The sequence below is a fragment of the Zeus faber genome, assembly GCF_960531495.2.
Source record: "Zeus faber genome assembly, chromosome: 3".
NCBI lineage: Eukaryota > Metazoa > Chordata > Actinopteri > Zeiformes > Zeidae > Zeus > Zeus faber.
In genome coordinates this window covers 29503454-29522612 of record NC_137190.1, presented here as the reverse complement: position 1 = coordinate 29522612, position 19159 = coordinate 29503454, and the positions used below count along the sequence as shown (strand labels likewise).

At 44.2% G+C, this 19159-nt stretch overlaps 1 protein-coding gene across 2 annotated transcripts; it reads right to left on the bottom strand.

Annotated features, from left to right (window-relative positions):
- Positions 1–4343: 4343 nt before the first annotated feature.
- rbms1a (RNA binding motif, single stranded interacting protein 1a) lies at positions 4344–17850 on the bottom strand. 2 transcript variants are annotated; one of them, XM_079998333.1, is made up of 14 exons: positions 17693–17850; positions 15408–15550; positions 13697–13755; positions 13512–13603; positions 12337–12497; positions 11803–11882; positions 11539–11651; positions 11342–11391; positions 10820–10910; positions 10488–10538; positions 9576–9677; positions 7783–7851; positions 7082–7157; positions 4344–6875 (listed from the first exon to the last, which is right to left on the bottom strand). In XM_079998333.1, the coding sequence occupies exons 1-13, from the start codon at positions 17741–17743 to the stop codon at positions 7089–7091; spliced, it is 1131 nt and encodes a 376-aa protein (XP_079854459.1). In that variant the 5' UTR covers positions 17744–17850; the 3' UTR covers positions 4344–6875; positions 7082–7088. The 2 variants fall into 2 exon arrangements, with proteins under 2 accessions (XP_079854459.1, XP_079854460.1); XM_079998334.1 differs by having other exon boundaries at positions 12337–12494.
- Between the last annotated feature and the right edge of the window lie 1309 nt (positions 17851–19159).

The window sequence follows — 19159 nt, the reverse complement described above, 5'->3', positions numbered from 1 at the left end:
AAGCTTGTCCCTCCCTGCGTGGATGTGAATGTGTGTGTGTGGGTGGGTGCACGTGGGAGAGAGATGATAATGAGTGACAGTAACAACTGCTAGTTATAAGACATCTTTGTTGCAGGCGGCTAGAACAGAAAGGGACCAAAAAACCAGAGGCTTGGGTTCACAAACCATAACCCCAGAATCACAGACGCATAACTACTTACCTGCAGGTGCTTCTCAATGGAAACGAGAGGTACAGAATCTTTCACTGTATGAGGTGTTGTGAAAAATATGACTTTATTCTGAGGTTGCTTCAGACAAAGCATTGCAAGGTAGTGAACCAGTGCTTATTATCGGTGTTGTGATCTTTGGTCATACCTTATTAATAACAATTTGTTGAAAAAAAAAATACAGGGAAACACTACCTTGGTCTTTTTTTTTAGTCGTTTTCTTTGATAGCTTCCCTTCATGCTTCAAAGTTGTCTGCATATAATTATCGATCCGGCCCCCAAACAGGGCCCAATGGGAGAAAATATGAAAACTGAGATGCATGTTTCAACGCAAATCTACTGAGCAACAGAGATGGAGTGTGTGACGGTATCTTTTCGTGGTGGTCCTCACGTCAGTCCGATCCAGCATCAGCATCAGGCTGGATCACTTAGAAGATGTTTCCCATGTCGAGAGCCACTCCATTGGTGCGTGGAGGTTTACGGAGGCTGAAGCCATGGCATTAGACTTTGCAGAAATCATTTCATTGGAGCCATTGGGTCAGTTGAAATTGGGATGCACATTTTCAGTTGAGAACATCCTACAAAAATATAGGTTTTTGGCAAATTGAAGCATTGTTTTAGTTGATCCAATGACTCCAATGTGGTGATTTTTTTACAGTGTAGATATCTGAAAAGTGCTGAAAAATTAAATCTCCCCCATTTTGGAGGAGACAGGCAAAGACAAAGGAGTGCCGGTGTGTCATTCCTATGAAGGCATGACTGGAATGTTTATGTGCAGACAAACATTGAGGACGGACGATCAAACAAAACAAACGGGTGTCATCCGACATACGTACGGTCGGCCTCCTTCCTTAAAGAGTCTGAAGGATCCCAACCAAGATGTCCGTCATGTGCGAGGCCCCTGAAAACTCCATCAAAGCCCGCAGAAAATGCAAGCATTATTTTTTGATAACATCCCCCAAGAGCATGCTGGTGGTCAGACCGGCTGGATTTCCCTTTGTGGATATCCCAAATATTTACTTTGCTCTTTGGAATCATCCTTCTCAAAACAGTTGCGGTAACATAATTTGCCGTAACTAACAATGACAGTCGGCAATCCACAACTCTTCATGAAGACACAGATCACCATCACAAGCAAATACTCATTGTTAGTGGAATCTAAGTGTTTCAAGTCTGAATCGTTCAACGGATTATCAGTGTGTGTGTGTGTGTGTGTGTGTGTGTGTGTTTGTGTGTGTGTGTGTGTGCGTGTGTTTGTGTGTGTGTCTTTGTTTTACTCTACTTGTGAGAACCGGCTTGACAGTTTTTTGGCTCAGAACTGCACCAGAAACATGAGCCCTCGATAACCAGGTGTATTTACTCGGAACTCACAATACCAATAAACGACTGTGTGTGTGTGTGTGTGTGTGCGTGCGTGCGTGCGTAGGTGTGTGTGTGTGTGTGTGTGTGTGTGTGTGTGTGTGTGTGTGTGTGTGTGTGTGTGTGTGTGTGTGTGTGTGTGTGTGAGTGGTGGGTGGTGACTGTTGCAGGAACATTTGCGACTTCATTAATGACATTAGACACCCCCCCCCCCCCCATCCAAAGCCTGCATGTACCCCGAATATGACCTTGGCCTCTCTCTCAGGGGAGAGAGTGCCATGTGTCCCTTCAGCTGTGGAGAATTAAAGAGTCCAGAGAGAGAGAGAGAGAGAGAGAGAAGGAAGGGGGACTGAGAGATCTTATGACACTAAGCATGTCCCTCTCTCTCTCTCTCTCTCTCTCTCTCTCCCCCCCCCCCCTCTCTCCCCTCTCTCTGTTTATATTTATACATGAGAAGGGGACGGGGGTTAACGATGGGTATGGCGGGTATGACGTTTAATCTCTCGCCCCGCAGCCCTAGCGTTTTTGATCCCCGTGGCCGGTGGGGAAGAGCTCGGGGGGGGGGACCTGGTGCCTCGGTGTCTCCGGCATCAGCTGCATGATAAAGCCTCTGAACTGCGGTGGAACAATCCGGCCCGAGATTAAAAGCCACAGAACGCCGCCGCGTGCCAGAAATAGCGTCCGAAAGGGATAGGTTTACATCTTAACACATGTTAACGCACTTGTCATCTCGATTACCGATACCGATCTGATATCAGACACAGGGGCTGTGGTCATGCCATGAGTTATTGGAAGACTCTTTAAGTATGATCTGGGTTGAATACATAGAGCAACTTTGAGTCACAGCGCCCCCTACTGCCTCCACAAGACTCCTTCCAAGGACTCTGTGGGTCAGTGTTGACAGTGGGTCTTATGTTAATATGAGTATTTAAACCACTCTGCTAGTTTTACACATCGGCATCTGTAGGCACCTTGGTCATGTTTCAGTTTTTGATATGTGCATTGTGTACGTACCCTTTTTGGCAGTGGTGGAAAGTAACGTAGTGTAAGTGCTTTGTTACTGTACTTAAGTACATTTTTCAAGTATCTGTACTTAAGTATATTCTGTTTAGAGAGAGAGAAATACATAAACATTTTACTCTACTTCTAACACAGTCACATTACTCTATAAACCAGGATTAAAACATACACCGACCAGCCACAACATTAAAACCCACCAACCTAATATTGTTAGGTCCCCCCCGTGCCGCCAAAACAGCTCTGACCTGCCTAACAATGTTTAGGTAGGTGCTACGTGTCAAAGTAACATCCACATGAACGCCAGGACCCAAGGTTTCCCAGCAGAACATTGCTCAGAGCATCACACTGGCTTGCCTTCTTCCCACAGTGCATCCTGGTGCCGTCTCTTCCCCAAGTAAACGACGCACACGCACCCGGCCATCCACATGCTCCCCAAGCACATCAATGAACCATGGGCGCCCATGACCCTGTCGCCGGTTCACCGGTTGTCCTACCTTGGACCACTCTTGGTAGGTACTAACCACTGCATACTGGGAACACCCCACAAGACCTGCTGTTTTGGAGATGCTCTGACCCAGTCGTCTAGCCATCACAATTTGGCCCTTGTCAAAGTCGCTCAGATCCTTACGTTTACCCATTTCTCCTGCTTCCAACACATCAACTTCAAGAAGTGACTGTTCACTTGCTGCCAAATATATCCCTTGACACCCCTTGACAGGTGCCACTGGAACGAGGTGAGCAATGTTATTCACTTCACCTGTCAATGGGTTTAATGTTGTGGCTGATCAGTGTTCATATATAGGTTTTTTTAATACATGTTAATATTATTTTTGTCAATGTGTATTATTTTATTTAGTTAAGTAAATAAGTTACGATAAGTAAGTAATGTATATACAAGTAAGCATTTTTTGTCAACAGTAATCAGGACATGGGCTTAATTCTTTATACTGTATTATAGGCTCTGTAATAACAAGGCACCAGATCTGACAAATACTTTTACTTTTAATACTTTAAGTACATTTAGGTGCAACTACCCATGTACTTTTTCTTCAGTAGAAAAATCAGTGTATTACTTTCAGTTCTTTTATGCATCATTTTGTGTCAGAGTATTTCTATTTATATACTTAAGGGAAAGGTCTGAGTACTTTTTCCACTGCTGCTTTAAAAAAAAATGTATTCAATGTATTATTTAAGTGCTCTATATAAAAAAAAGAAGAAAAAGAAAACATTCATATATATATATACATATACATATATATATATACATACATACATACTCACACACGCACATACATTCATACATACATAGTACATACATAAATACATACATGCACATATATATATACATATTCAATATATGTACATACATACACATAAATACATATATACATATACACACATATATACCTATATATACATACTTTATATACATACATGTATATACACATATAGTTATATACATACATATGCACACATATATATACACTGTATATGCATGCACATATATAGTATATACATATATATATATATATATATATATATATGTACATATATACATGTAAACTATACACATATATACACACACATATATATATATATAATACATACATATGTATATATACATACACACATAAATATACATATATACATATATAAATACATAGATACACACACACACACACACACACACACACACACACACACTTTATAATCCGAAAAAATAAAACACAATGATATTTGCACGAGAGGATTCTTTGAGCAGTGTTTTTATTCAAATGTTTTCAAAGAAAAGAGCAAGGAAGAAGGGGTTCGATAGAGTCATGTGAAAGTGACAGGGAAAACATACGAGAGAGAGAAAAAGCGATACAGAGAGAGAAAGAGAGAAATAAAAAGGTTGGTTTTTTTTGATTTCTTACATCCACCAGACATGTAAAACAATATATAAACAAAAGGTCACGCCTCTTCTCTTTTGGCCATAAATTCGTATAATTTACAAATTCTCGTCCACTAAATTTCGAAAGACATGCTATGCTGTGAGTTATTACAAATTTTTTTTGCTCCTGTAATCCAGCAGTGGGTACAAACCAAACGGTGACGCATTTTGTTGCCAAATTCTTATTGCTGGGATTTTAAATCTCAAAGATCATGGTTCTCATCACATGTTTTATAGTGCTTTAAAAGAGGAAAAAGCTATGTTATTAGTGAGAGTGACATAAGAGTGTTTGTGAGAACAGACTTTCAATAATATTGTTGTTTTAGAAAAAAAAAAAAAAAAAAAAAGACTAAAGAAAATAAATCTGCATTGGCTCTGGTTAAATCCCAGACTTTCCTTTGATGTATTCATTTTCATTTTTTCGTTGGAGGGCCCTACGTTTGCAGTAAATAGTGTGGGGTATCGTCTTCTAGTCACGTTGGAAGGAAAACGGAGAGGGCGGTAAGTGACGGCGAAGTCACGGGACGATCTTCCTGTTTTTTTTTTTGCATTTCTTTTTCCAGCATCTCATAAAAAAAAAAAAAAAAAAAAAAACTATTTTAAAAGGGGGGTGGGTGTAAATTTTTTTTTTTTATATATACTTTGGAAGCTCTATAATGGAGCACTTAAAAAAACAAAAAAAAAACAGAACAAGTACAAAAGAAAAGGAAAAAATGACAATAACGAAACTACTAAACTGATTGACATCGAATAAAGACCCGAGCGGAAAATGCACAATGTTTTCTTGAGGGAAAAAAAAAAAAAAGAAAAATGTTGAGACTGCCACCCCCCCCCCCCAAAATAAACCAAAAAACAAAACAAAAACAAAACAAAACACAAACAACGTGGAGATCGTTCATGTGGGAGAAGTAAAGGTTCCGATCGGCCAGCTCCTGAGCGTGGCGTTTTGGTCTGCTTTAGTCCGCTCCGGTGCAATAGGGGCTGTACCTGCAAACCCTGACACACGCTGGCAGACTTAAGAACCGTGAGGTAGATCACTGGTCAAACTGACCTAAAGAGGAAAAAAACAAAACAAAAAAAAACAAACAAAAAAAGAACCCCCCTCCCCGCCCCCACCAAAAAAAAAAACACCAAAAAAAGAAACCACACACACACACACACACACACAACCGAACAACCAACAAAACAAACATATAAAACAGAAAATCTCCCCCATAGATCCCCGATCTGTGTAAAAGTTCTTGCGATTCCATAAAAGTACGGCTGTTAGTTTAACTCTCCGATCTGCAGGTGGACGAACAAGGGAGCGATGGGCGGGGCGGGGCGGGGACTCATTTTGTTTCTCGTATTGCGGGTATTGCTTTTTGACTCTCACTGTGGTTATTACTACCAGGAGATTAGGTTTAAGTCTAGTCCCAACACCGTGGGAATTTCTCCAGAATTTCAAGACACACACACACACACACACACACACACACACACACACACACACACACACACACACACACACACACACACACACACACACACACACACACACACACACACACACACACACACACACACACACACGACGTGAACGGTGGATTAGAATGTGATACTTTTCTCAAGCGAGCGTTTGCGGTATGGTACTTTATGCGACATAAAGAAGGCACCTTTTCCAATAATAAATTTGTTAAATTTTTTTTTTTTTTTTCAAACAACAAAAAATAAAATGAAAGAAAAAAACGGTAGTCTGTTTCAGTTGTTTGCGGAGTTTAAAAATATTTCTGATATTTACGCAAAAGCTAAACTTTGTGACAATTGAGAAAACCAAAAAATAAAATAAAAATAAAAAACTGGGGAAAAAAAAAATCATCAAATTTGAAACTTAAAACTTCAGTGCAAGCAGGATGTTCAAATACCTCACAAATAAAAATTAAAATTGAAATAAAATTAAAAACATTTAAAAATCTTCTTCCGGGTAGGGGGCGGAGGGGGGGGGGGCAAATTCAATTTCATGCATTTTTTGTTTTGTCTTATATCACATCACACAGGGTGGGGTGGGGGGGGGGGGGGTCCGATGGACTTATTTTGAGAATCCTTGGAAAAGGGGGGAGAAAATGTATATGTTGTCTCTTATCAAAATAAACCTTGCCTTTTGTTTTTTGTTTTTTCTTGATCTTCCAACTCTTCCACCTTGAGTGTGTTTTACCCGGTTAGTCGCTTTCCACCGTAAAAAGTTGGGACTGTGTGAAGAGTTTTTTTTTTTTTTTGTTTCTGCTTCGTTCACAAAAAAAGGCAGACCTCCATCGCGGCGACGCTCTCTCGGCAGAGGCCTGCGGCCTCAATTCCATCTTGCAGGGAGTTGTCTTACACTGAAAGAAACGCAAACAGAGAAGGTCAATCCAGAACCCCCCTTTTTTTTTTTTTTTTCTTTTAAACAAAGTTAGGGGCCATTGATTGCATTTTGCATGTTTAGATGCAATTTTAAAAAATTCTGTAGGAGCGCAATGAAGCAAATAGTGAATGATGCAAACAGCTGATGGTGAGGGCAAGATGGCTGACATGAGAGACTTGATACCTATGATTCACTTGCTGTGATGACTGTAGGGAGATGAGTTGTTAGAAGAGTTGACTGGCTGCTGCGTGCCATTGTCCTGGAAAAAAAGCAAAAAACATTTTTTTGCATTACGTTAAAGAGATTATAATATTCCTAATGCGGCAATTGATAGAACGCTAAAGCTCGCTTCACACCGAATACGACAAACGACAAGAACAAACCAGAAGCCCATTCATTCTTATGGAGAGTCGGATTCCGTAAGTAAATAAGTCGTGTATATAAAATAACAATGTCATTAACACTAACCTTGGATGTCACTATCTTCACCATCCATAAATGTCTTTATACAAGTGAAGTACAAGTATTATTGTGTGTTAGTGTGTATTCAATTTTGTTCGCACTGTGCAAACACTATATTGACGGGAGTTTTAAACTCTCGGTCACGGAAAATTCACGTCCAGCTAAGCAAGTAGCTAAGTACTCAAAAGGCTGTAGTACGGGAAAAAAACAAGCTCTCCAATTTCCCCTGACATATTTTGTGATGCGAAAGTCGCAGTTGATCTGAAGGCCACAAGGGGAGGAGGAGCGGGGTCCGACTGTCGGATGCAAATACGCATTCGGTGTGAAGCATGCTGAAGGTGAAAGGATGGAAATGATCAAGCCTTCAGTAAAATAGCAATCCAACGTGTAAAACGTGGTAGACGTCTCATAGTCACACTCACAGGCGCTGACTGGATGGGTGTGTACTGGGGCACATAGGTTCCTTGCACGGGAGGGTTAGCTGAAATGTACTGTAAAAAAAAAAAATACATGTTCCCTGTTTTTGTGCTGTACATCTGTCTTTGCATGTGCTAAAAACAAAAACAACAACAATAAATGAATATCATTGGAACAAATCAATAATAATTCACTATAAATATATATATATTTTTTGAAATATAGTGCATAGATATTTATGACAGTCTCCATAAATAAATGTTTGTGGCAATCACAGACCTGCCAACCTTGGGAAAATATTTCGAGTACCACAACAGTGTAACAGGGAGTCTCTGTGGTGTTTGAGTCGCTGCAGCTAAATGACTCCATCAGTTATTCACACCCTAGCTTCTCGTAACGAGGTTAATCACATCGTATTCAAGCTACTACAGCTAACGATATACACTATACTAATTCATATTAGGATGAAGAAGAAGAAGGAGAATCTTTAATTATCACACCACACTACAACACATGCACACACACACACATGCACATGCTTTGGATGGTGGCCGGTGAAATGAGGCCTCTGCGTTTAACCCATCCTGGCTTGTCCTTGTCCAGCCAGGAGCAGTGGGCAGCATTCGTGGACACGCCCGGGGACCTGGTGACGAGTGTCCATCGCTGGTCAGACGATGATGTGTGCATGTTTTTTGGTGGGGGTCCGTGCTGACGTTAGGTGGAGGAAACCCCATGTGAGCACGGGGAGAACATGCAAACTCCACACAGAAAGGCTCCTATTTGGGAGATAACCCGCCCGGAGCACGGTGCCAACAGCGCCCCAGGCGGGAATCGAACCCAGGACCAGGATGTACCCCTTGAAATGCATCATCTTGTAACGTTAACAAAACTTGTTTACCAACTAGAGATGCACCAATTGTTATTTTCTTGGAGGATGCCCTATTTCTGATATTTTAAGTCTGACCTGCAGATTCAGATTTCCGTTCTGCCTTTATGACAAATGCATCATGTGATCTGGTCACACTCACGTGATTAGACAGCTACACATACAGACGACCGCTGCAATATACAGCTACCACAACAGTGAGACTGCTGATTTTGACACTGTGTTTATAATTGTTCATTATTCACTGTGGAACAATAATAGAACATGAAACTGTCGTTCCAATAAAATAGAATATGGGACGGTCACCAAGTTTCAGTATAATGCAACCTGTAACTCTCACTGAGTTTTAGTAGAACATATAATTAACATGAAAACGTCCAGTTCAAACTTCAATGTATATGGTACTTTACAATTAAATTGCAATCATTACAAAAAATAAAATAAATGGCCAACTCTTCTCACTTTCGTTCACTGGAAGACCTCCTTCCTTCACCGTGCATTGAACCAAGTGAATTAAATCGAACGACTCGGCACAGAATCTGAAAATATATCTGACACCGATTGGCCTGTCACTGGTCATGGCCGATCAAGCTGAAAACCGGCCGATTTCGGTCCCGACCGATCGATCGGCGCATCTAACGTTTGACATGTTAAAATGACGGTCACAATTTTGTGCTTGGTTATTACACTTCCCGTTTTACCTCAGCAATGCAGCATTACACCTCGGTGGGTAATAAAGTACCGCTGCCTATCAGTGGAGGTGGTCCACAAAACGAGTGCAGGTTGGCAGGTCTACAATCGAGGCTGGTACTTTAAATTAAGGGCATTTTGTATTCATTATCATTCACGTTCCTCATAATCATTCTCTTTGTGTTGACAATGCAGAACACCATATCCCAGAATGCAACTCACTGCTCCGCTGTTTCCCAGCGACAAATGGCCCATCTGCTGAGCGAGCATGGCCGTGGGGTGCAGTGGCATTGAGTGGTCAACAGATGGAGACATCACAGCAGCCTGACGTGGGGAGACAAAAGAAGGAGCTCATTTTGCATTTTTATATTAGATTAGATTCATTTAAGTTCAATTAGATTGGATTGGACAGATATTTAGGAAATTAGGGTGTTCCAGTAGCCCACATCAGCACTGAAAGGCGATCACAATAAGGTTATAAAAATAGAAAAACGGAAAACATTTGTCCTTATACAAAATAAATGAATAAATAGATAAACAAAATGGGCAATATACAACCAATAAACAGTAAACCAGTTAACCCCTAAAATTACATTATTCTAGTTGATAGCGCCAGGTTTATATTTCATATAAGATTTAATGTGCAGAGGGTCAGGGTTAGTACATAGTAGACCAAATAAGATGAATGGTCTGGTCTCACTTTTGGGATTGTACCCTTTCTTAGTCAACTTGTTCTAGTGGAAACCATCTGTTAGAAGAGTCAAATAGTCCAGCAGTCATAAGACTGTCTCGCCTCCAGGCATTTCCTGCTTGTTCCAGAGAAATGTGTGAGTGTGTGTGTGTCGAGGGGGGAGGGGAGGCGCCGGAAGGGGAAGGGGTTTAGGAGGCATTACGTCATTTCATATGTTTGATTTCGAGTCTGGCCCAGCCTGACATGCAGAGATTCCAACACACACACACACACACACACACACACACACACACACACACACACACACACACACAGAAGTTTGCGGAGTTTGTTGGTTTAACTGTGTCAGCAGCACCGGCTGGTTTCAGTAGAATTTTCCCGTCATCATGTTTTTTTTCACGCCCATTTTTTGGGGGAAAAAAAAAAAAGTCCTGTTTTCTTACTGGGTGTTGTATGATGTACGGAGGATGTCCCGTCCAAGAGTGATTCTGTACCTGAGATAAGATGGGACAAAAAAAAAATACAGAGAGAGAGAGAGAGAGAGAGAGAGAGAGAGAGAGAGAGAGAGAGAAGAAGAAGAAAAAGAGGGGATGAATCATTAACCTCAGATTACACATTTCCCTTCTGCGGCGGTGGGAGAACGAGGCGAGAAAACTCTCCCACGAGAGAAAGAAGAGAGGGAGGATAAGCCAATTAGCGAGAGAGAGGGAGGGAGGGAGAGTGAGAAATAGCAGAGGAAAAAGACAGAACGAGATATTTGGGGGTGGGGGGGTACCTGATAGGCAGAGATGGGTGACATGTAGTGGGGCATGGCACTCTGGGCCGGCACCATCCTATTGGTCAATGGATAAGGAGAAGGATAAAACCTGGAGGCCCATGGGGGAGAAAAGGAATAGTCCATTTTTAGAGCTAGATAGATGGATAGACAGGTATACAGACACAATAAAATATGGCAGGCGAATGGAAAATAAACCTGAAAAAGTGAAATTAAGCCGTACAAATTATAAATATAATTATATTAATAATTATTATTTATTTATATAATTATATTAACAATAATAACAATAATTATTATTAATTATATTTTATTATGATAATATATTTTTAAAAAATGACTTCGTTTTTTTTCTTCTAAATATGACACAGACCTTACTGTGTAATTAAGACCGTGATTTCAAGGGTTGCTGAATTATTCTACCCTTTCTAAAAACAAGAACAAAACAAGAACAAAACAAAAAAAAAAAAAAAAAACACAGCATTTCGACCATCTCTGAGCGTGTTGTGTTGTGTGCCTCACCCGTTCTGCATAGCTAAAGAGGAAGGGTCGTAGGTGAGTGTCATCGCGCCCTGAACAGAGGAGGAGAGGAGCGGCGCCATTTGTATTTATCCCAGGAACCATAGCAAGAGCAGTGCCAACGTGGTAAGCACAAAACTATTTTTAAAATGAAAAAAATAAAATGTTTAAATTTGAAAATAAAACCCCACCGTACATACCAATCTCAGGTCCCCCTCTCTGGCCCATGTCCGCCCGTTGGGGACGTACGGACTGTGGGTGTGTTTCTTCCTCTGGCCGTCGGCAAACTTGCACAACAACGGCTCGGAGGGAGCTGTCAAAAAAAAAGAAAGAAAAAAAAAAAAAAAAGAAAAGAAAGAAAGAAGAAACGTTTATCAATAAAGATCACACGGCCGGATGTGAAAACGTTCCCGATCTTTCCTTTCACCCGCGAGCGTTATTGGGGAGTGACGCGCCGTCCGTACCCAGAGAGCCGGCAGCCGCCTTGATGAACTTCCCATTGAAGTGGGCAATCACGGCGTTGCACTGTTCTGTTGTGTCCATCCTAGCAGGGAGGAGAGTTAAGGTTAAATCCAAAAGAATACTCATGGAGGCACGCCTCTAAATCCTTTTTTTTTTTTTTAAGGTCCTTTCTTCTTTTCACATTTTATTATTGGGTCATATCGGACTCACTAGTTGGTATCGTGCTACCTCATGTTGTGGATAAACAGTGTACATACTGTGTGGGTTATTTCTAATCTTATTTTCATTTGTAGCTCTTTTTTGACTGTGCTGTTATTTGCTGCTGCAAGGACTGAATTTCCCTCTGTGGAGTCATGAAGTGTTGTCTTATCTCATCTTATTGGGAATTTCTGCTGAAGGTTTGAGTGGGACCATCAATGACACCCCCCTCCAGACTCTAAAGCCCCTCGAACCTACGAGACCTACGAACCTACTGTTTATAAAAAAGGGGGTTTCAAGAACAATGCGACCGATTGCGAAACCGCCGCTGGACCGACCTGGCGAAGCCGACGCCCCGGCTGTTGCCGCCGTAGTCTCTGAGCACGCGGGTGGACACCACCTGGCCAAAGGGCTGCAGCATGCGCTCCAGCTCCTGCTCGTCCACGGCCAGCGGCAGGTTGGAGATGTACAGGTTGGTGGGGTCCTGCTCCTGCTGCTGCTTTGTGCCGGAGAGCAAAGGGAGCGAAGGAGGGTGGATTAAAGGTTAGGTTGGTGAGGGCCGGGAACCGAGCGGCTTATGTCGTTCTCAGGAAATGAAGAGGGAGCCGTTTTGTGCGCCACCCACCACTGTGCCTTGATGAGGCCGAGAGCCGATCAGACACACCTTTACCTTTTATCCCCCCCTCCCTCCCCGCTGCCACTTCTACATCAACATCCCTAAAGCCTCCCCTAGAAACTGCCGGAGGGTAAAGTTTCCTAGCTACCGTAGCACACAAACGGGCGCTCGGGCCAAACATAGACGGTGGCAAAACTCCAGAGGGCAACTAATCGTCAATGGATTCCCTCCTGCACGTTCAGGTGGAGGCACAAAGGAAGTGATACAACAGCCCAGATGATCATGGACGCAATGAATCCCCAGAATTGTATTTAACAAAATTGCATTTCACGAAACCGGTTAGAATTGGCGGTGACAGCAAAGGCTAACGTTTGCGTACCTATGGTGTCCTAATCGGACCTAATCTAGAGCTGCCAAACCGGCACGGAGGTATGGCTTGGGGGCAGGGAGCAGGTGCTCCGGCAAATGTGTAACATTGACTGACGGATTAGTTGGCAAAAAGATATGTGACATCTGGCTTCGGCAGTGAATGAAAACGGGGTCACAGGGAGAAGAGCCAGTCAGCTGAGGCCATGTGACGGTCTCTAATGTCTCTAATTTAGAAGGCACAGCCCACACACAGCCGTCACATGCCGCATAACAACACACACACACACAGACCGACACACAGACACAGACAAACAGACACAGACGTTGCCACCTCGGCTTATGCAAATGTGCTTTACCAAAATAAATAAATAAATAAAAACACACACACACACACACACACACACACACACACACACACACACACACACACACACACACACACACACACACACACACACACACACACACACACACACACACACACACACACACACACACACACACAACTTGCATGCGGCGGCGTCTCACCTTGGCCATCTGGGCCTGAATGCCGCTGGTTTTCAGAGCGTGCACGGCCTTCAGAGCGGCCGCCGGGCTGTCGAAGTCGACGAAGCCGTAACCTGCTCAGAAAACCAAGATTAGACGGCACTTGATGACAACGCGGCACATACACGGACAAATATCGACGCCAACGGATGAGCGACCGTTCTGACCTTTACACTTGTTGGTCGTCTTGTCCAGGATGGCTTTGGCCGACTGGATCTTCCCATACCTGAACAAACACAGACAAACAGATACATACGTGCGGACAGATCATTTATAATTTGTATAAAATAGCTCTCTATCCGTCGGCATGTCTACAGGTATAAACAAGTTTGACACCTTTTCAACACCACACCCAACGTGAAACTATACTCTTTCCAAGTAAACACATTGATGTTAGTTCAGTTCAAATAAACAGTAAGATTAAAGATGACAATAATTGGTTGAGTTTTAGAACATTGTCCAAATGTGTTTAGAAATACGAAAAGGAAACACAAAAGTATCATCGTTGTCCTAAATCATATTTATTACTACAATATTCTCAGAACATTTAATATCAGCGGACAATAACCCAGAAATCAAAATTGACTCGCAAAATGGTGTGCAAACCAATTGCTGTGCATTTCCTACGGTAACATCCTCGTTCGCGGTGGAGAAAGCGGAGCAGAAACGGACAGTTGGGGTCTGCTGGCGGGCTCTTGCATTCTCTCTGCGCTTCACGCTCTGCATGTCCAATTCCACCGCCTCGATCCCCCTTTTCCCCAAGTTCAAAAAACGCCTTTGCCATACAGCGCAGTTTGCTTCGTATGCATTTCCGGGCGCCGGCTTTAACCCCCACCGGTCATCGTTATTCTCAAGCCATTTGTCGTTAAACTTGCATTTTCCCCACTTCCATAAAATACAGAGCAGGCTGGCATCCAAGGCATTAGTTGCAGTTGCAGACTCATTGGGTCACGTGATCTAAATGCCCAGAGGGGACGAAAATAGAGAAATTGTGGGCATACCGGAAATTCTTGTGGTGACGACGTGACTTAAAAACATTGAAGACCCATCCAATCCGAATTTAAGACAATTCCATGCTTTTTATGAACCCTGTGCCTTTTCTTAGGATGACAAAAAAAAGGGTCATGTGTCACGCCCCCCATCTCACCAGGTACAACTGTTCTCCACTTCTGAGGAGGATCAAAATTTCATGTCACTGCCAATGTCACATTTTTAGATCAACAAAAGCGGAGAATACAAGAAAGAAAGAAATAATAAGAAAGATTAATGAGAGAGAGTAAGAGAATAAGAGAGAATAATGAAGAATAATAACAGAGTCGTCATTTTGGATTATTTTCTCCAACGGTGTAAGATGTCTGAGCGTAAGCCGACTTGCCCCGGATGGTTTCTGGGGTGGTTGTTTTTTCGTGTACGATTTCGGTGCGTCACCCGGCCACACCCACTTCACATTTGACCTGAGCCGTAACACAAACACCATCAGTGGAACTGGTATCCGAGCACACACCGCGACGCAGACTGAATGTCGAGCTTACATCACCATTCAAACCTTGTTGCTATGAAAAGCTCTTTCATTTCTGCTTTGTGCCAGCAAACACCACTGGGAACAGGAACAAAACACAAGCAAACACGGCACAAACAGCTGCTACCGCTGCTGGTTAGACGGTTGAATGAGCCTCGCCCCATATGCTTGTGATTCAGACAAACCGAGGGCAGCGCTCGTCCCCGCTAATGCCGACGTCCACCGACACCAACTAGCGGGAGCCTACGTGCCTCCCTGCGATACGCGATGTCGTACGATGACTTGGACTAGGATTCTGGGAAGACTCTGTTCATAATGACACATTTTTCCATGTTATGTGATGTGCCGCGAGTACTTACTGCTGGCAGAGTTTGACCAGGTCCAGGTCGGTGGTGGCGGGCGGCAGGCCACGGATGTACAGGTTGGTTTTGCTGAGCTGCTCCCACCCCGTGCTGCTGCTGTTGCTGCTGCTGCTCGGACTGGACGGGGTCATGGGGTAAGACTGCGAGCGAGGGGGACACACGAAAACACACACACACACGGTCAAACGTGCGCGGAAGCTGAGTAATCCGATAGGACGGACGAGACTCTGAATCGCCGATCGGCATGTGCACGTACTTAGTATGTCTAATTTCTGCAAAAGCAAGAAGTTAACATGCTGCCACGAGCCCGTTCAGGGCAGGGCAAACGTACCACCCACCATTAGATGCCTCGCAGACTTCAATATTCTTCAAAGGTCAGGAAATGCAGGTATTGTCAAATTGCCCTCACATTGACATCCCTTGGAAACAGGAGGTGAGCAAACTGTCCTATATAGTTATATATATATTTATATATATATATATATATACACACACATACAATATATTGGTTGTATACGTATTTCGTTGTGAACACCCCATACACCAACCTATACCCTTCATTAACACCACTGGAACAAGGGTCTAGGCAGGAAACAGGTTCTCACTCGCTCGCTTTTGGCTGCTGTGAAAACCGCTTCCAATGTGTCAATACGTTAATGAGTCACTTAAATAGGTACGGGACTCGTCTTGCGAGGCCTATGCAAACCTTTAGCAAACACGGTGTGATCAGCTGTGCTGGAGCGTCCTATCCCACAATGCGCTGCGCTGCGGTACACTGCACGTTCCACATGTGAGCCCAGCCCAACCCACTTTCCCCTGCAAAGCACTTCCTTCCCCCCTTGTCGGCCTACCGAAACGGCAACAAGTCGCCCAAGCCGGGTCAAAGCGGAAGCCCGGGGCTCGCGAAGTGCCGCGCTGCCCATCAACAACAAAGACCCAACCCATTCCGAGTATACAGCAGTATACATGGAAATTCAAATTCCCAAATGTTAAAGAAACTATTTCATGCTGGTACTAGAATTCTCTTCCTCTGGAGTATGACATTCATCCTCGTCTTTTCTCCCACAATGGAAGCATTGATCTGCACAGCGGAAGCGTCACCGGGGCCTGTAAAGGCTCCAGGATTAGATTGTACTTTATACATATTTGACTGAAACACAAATAGGGCCCCGTTCCTGTTAGGCCCCAAGACACTACACGCCTCAACCTAAGGTAATCCAGCAGGAGGTGATTTCCATGAGCCGGTTCCCAGGCGCCTCGCCATTTGTAAAAAAACCTCCATGGCAACCTCGCCGACTTTCTCCACGCAGGAATAAAAAGAGTGATTATTGGTGGTTATTTCAGACAGCGGTCTCTTTGGCCTGATGCGGTGCTGTCTCAGTGTGGAAGAACGGCTTCGGAAACAACGACAAAAAAAAAAAAAAAAAAACAACAACAAAAAATTGCCGGGGCCTCATGCAGAAAATTGATCCCTATCTCGACCAGAGCCCTAAATCATCTGTCTTTTTCGAGCTGGCGGAGATGGGAGGCTACGAGAACAGCCGGCCAAATACCTGCGTCGCGGCTTATGTCGTTATCTTCAATCTCGTGGAGAAATCTCCATATAAACGGTAAGTACATGGGAATAAAGCCTGTATGGAGGTGTTCTCCGTCTGATCTGAGAGGTCAAGACGCATCATCACCTGTGATTGGTTAACAAGCCCGGCCTTAACACACACACACACACACACACACACACACGCACACACTCTGGATGGAGTCAGGTGATAAAAACGTTCCACATTAAAGAAAGGACCACATCGCACTCTGTTTTGTTGCGAACGATTGGGAAAGGGGCGGCGGGGGAATCGAAGTCGCGGCTTTACGGCGCGTACGATTTCCTACGATCGCACTTAAAAACGAGCCGCCGCCATCGGTGCGTCGTCGACGACCCCCCCCCCCCCCCGTTCCCGTTCGTCCACCGACCAAACGGAACATTAGCCGGATCGGCGGTTTATTCCGGTATTACAGTCGTGTATGTGTGTTTATATTTTTCGATTGGACGTTAAAAGCCAATGAAAAGGCGCAGGCTCCGCGGAGGCGCGGAAGGGCTTCCCAATGTCACGTAGGGATTAAGTCAGCTGTGTTATTCACAGTTGGGGTTTTCTTTTTTTTTTTTTTTTTATCTCGTCCTCCGTCGCCGAGCCCCAAACCGATGCGGCGCATTTATTTAGTTTTCATTTTCTGTTTCAGCCTCTTTTCACCACCACCACCACCACCCCCCCCCCCTCCTCCCAGCCTACCTGCTTGCGGCCGCTCGTCTTCAGCGGGTTGCCTGGGTTTGCGAAGATCATCCTGGAGGTTACGCTTCGCCTTGTGTTCTTGTTTCCTGACTCAGACCGGATAACCGCGACGCCGCGAACCGATGCGGGTGTTCCCGAGTGGTGTTGGTTGGGGGGTGGGAGGTGGGAGGGGGGGGGGGGGGAGGGTGGGGAAAGCGCTGTAGATTCACAACATCCGCATAGTGGAGAAGGATAATACAAGGATCCCTTTTTTTTGGGGGGGGGGGGGGGGCTTTTTTTTGTTTTCGTTTTGTATTTTTTAGGAGGATCCTCCCTGTTCAACGGCGGCACCGACACATCCAGAGACCGAACCCACTGTCCCGTTCATTGATCTACGACGTCCTGCCGACGGCCCCGGAGCCCCGCCTACTACGGACCGAACCATGTGTGCGGACTGCATGGGGGTGGGGGGGGGGGCTCGAATTCAATCGTTTCGCCTCCCGAAAAAACCCCCCCAAAAAAAACACAAACAAGTGTTATCTCTCCGTCCGGGCGTCGAGCCGTCACTCAACACACAACAACAAAAAAAAAAAAACAAAACAAACAAAAAAAACAACCCCCCCCCCCCAAAAAAAAAAACGAGACACGTTTGTCTGGGGCGGCGGTGGAGGCACACGCGGAACGGTCGTTCGATTCGTCACACCCCTCCGCCCGCTCCGCGTTGCCGCGGCCCGCGCATACCGAGCATTCTCCCCCCCCCCCACCCACCACCACCCTCCACCCTCCACCCAGCGCGCGGCCCTTCCCCCATCCCAGCGCACTGACATGTCAGGGAACCAGGATGCGGTGGAAGACTGGGATAGAGGTCACAGCCCATCGCCGATCGGGAGCAGAGAGGAACTCCCGCTGCCTGGAACTGGGTTGATTAAAGATTTAAAAAAAAAAATTCAAATAAAAATCCAAACGGGGGGGGGGTGTGTTTTGCCTAATTGATTTTTACTGTCCTATTTCTTCTCAACGGGCCCCCCTCGCCCTCTGTTGGATCCCGACTGTCTTTCCGAAAAGATGCTCTTTGGTGTAAACGCAGCTGCAGCGCCGTGCAGCCACGGATGTGTGTGATGTTCCAACATCAGCAATAACCTCGTGGACCATGGGGGGGGGGGTTGCAAAGATAATTACGTCAATATTAATTTAACACACGCTCACACACACACACACACACCGACACATATATGTATTTATGGATGAACACACACACACACACACATACATACATATACTGTGTATATATTAATATATGTGTGTGTGTGTGTGTGTGTGTGTGTGTGTGTGTGTGTGTGTGTGTGTGTGTGTGTGTGTTATCTATGCTTGCACAATCTCCTACCTTTATTCCAATGTGAATTTTATTGTTATTTATTTATGCTTTGTGTATTTTTGAGTATAGAACACTAAAATTTCCCTCCAGGGAATGAATAATAATAATAATAA

Excerpts from the sequence above, each read along its gene's own strand:
- rbms1a (XM_079998333.1), bottom strand. The coding sequence starts at position 17,743 with ATGATCTTCGCAAACCCAGGCAACCCGCTGAAGACGAGCGGCCGCAAG. Across the intron at positions 13,604-13,696 it reads GACGACCAACAAGTGTAAAG|GTTACGGCTTCGTCGACTTC; the intron begins GTCAGAACGGTC and ends TTTTCTGAGCAG. Across the intron at positions 9,678-10,487 it reads CGTACATCATACAACACCCA|GCTGCTGTGATGTCTCCATC; the intron begins GTAAGAAAACAG and ends TCCCCACGTCAG.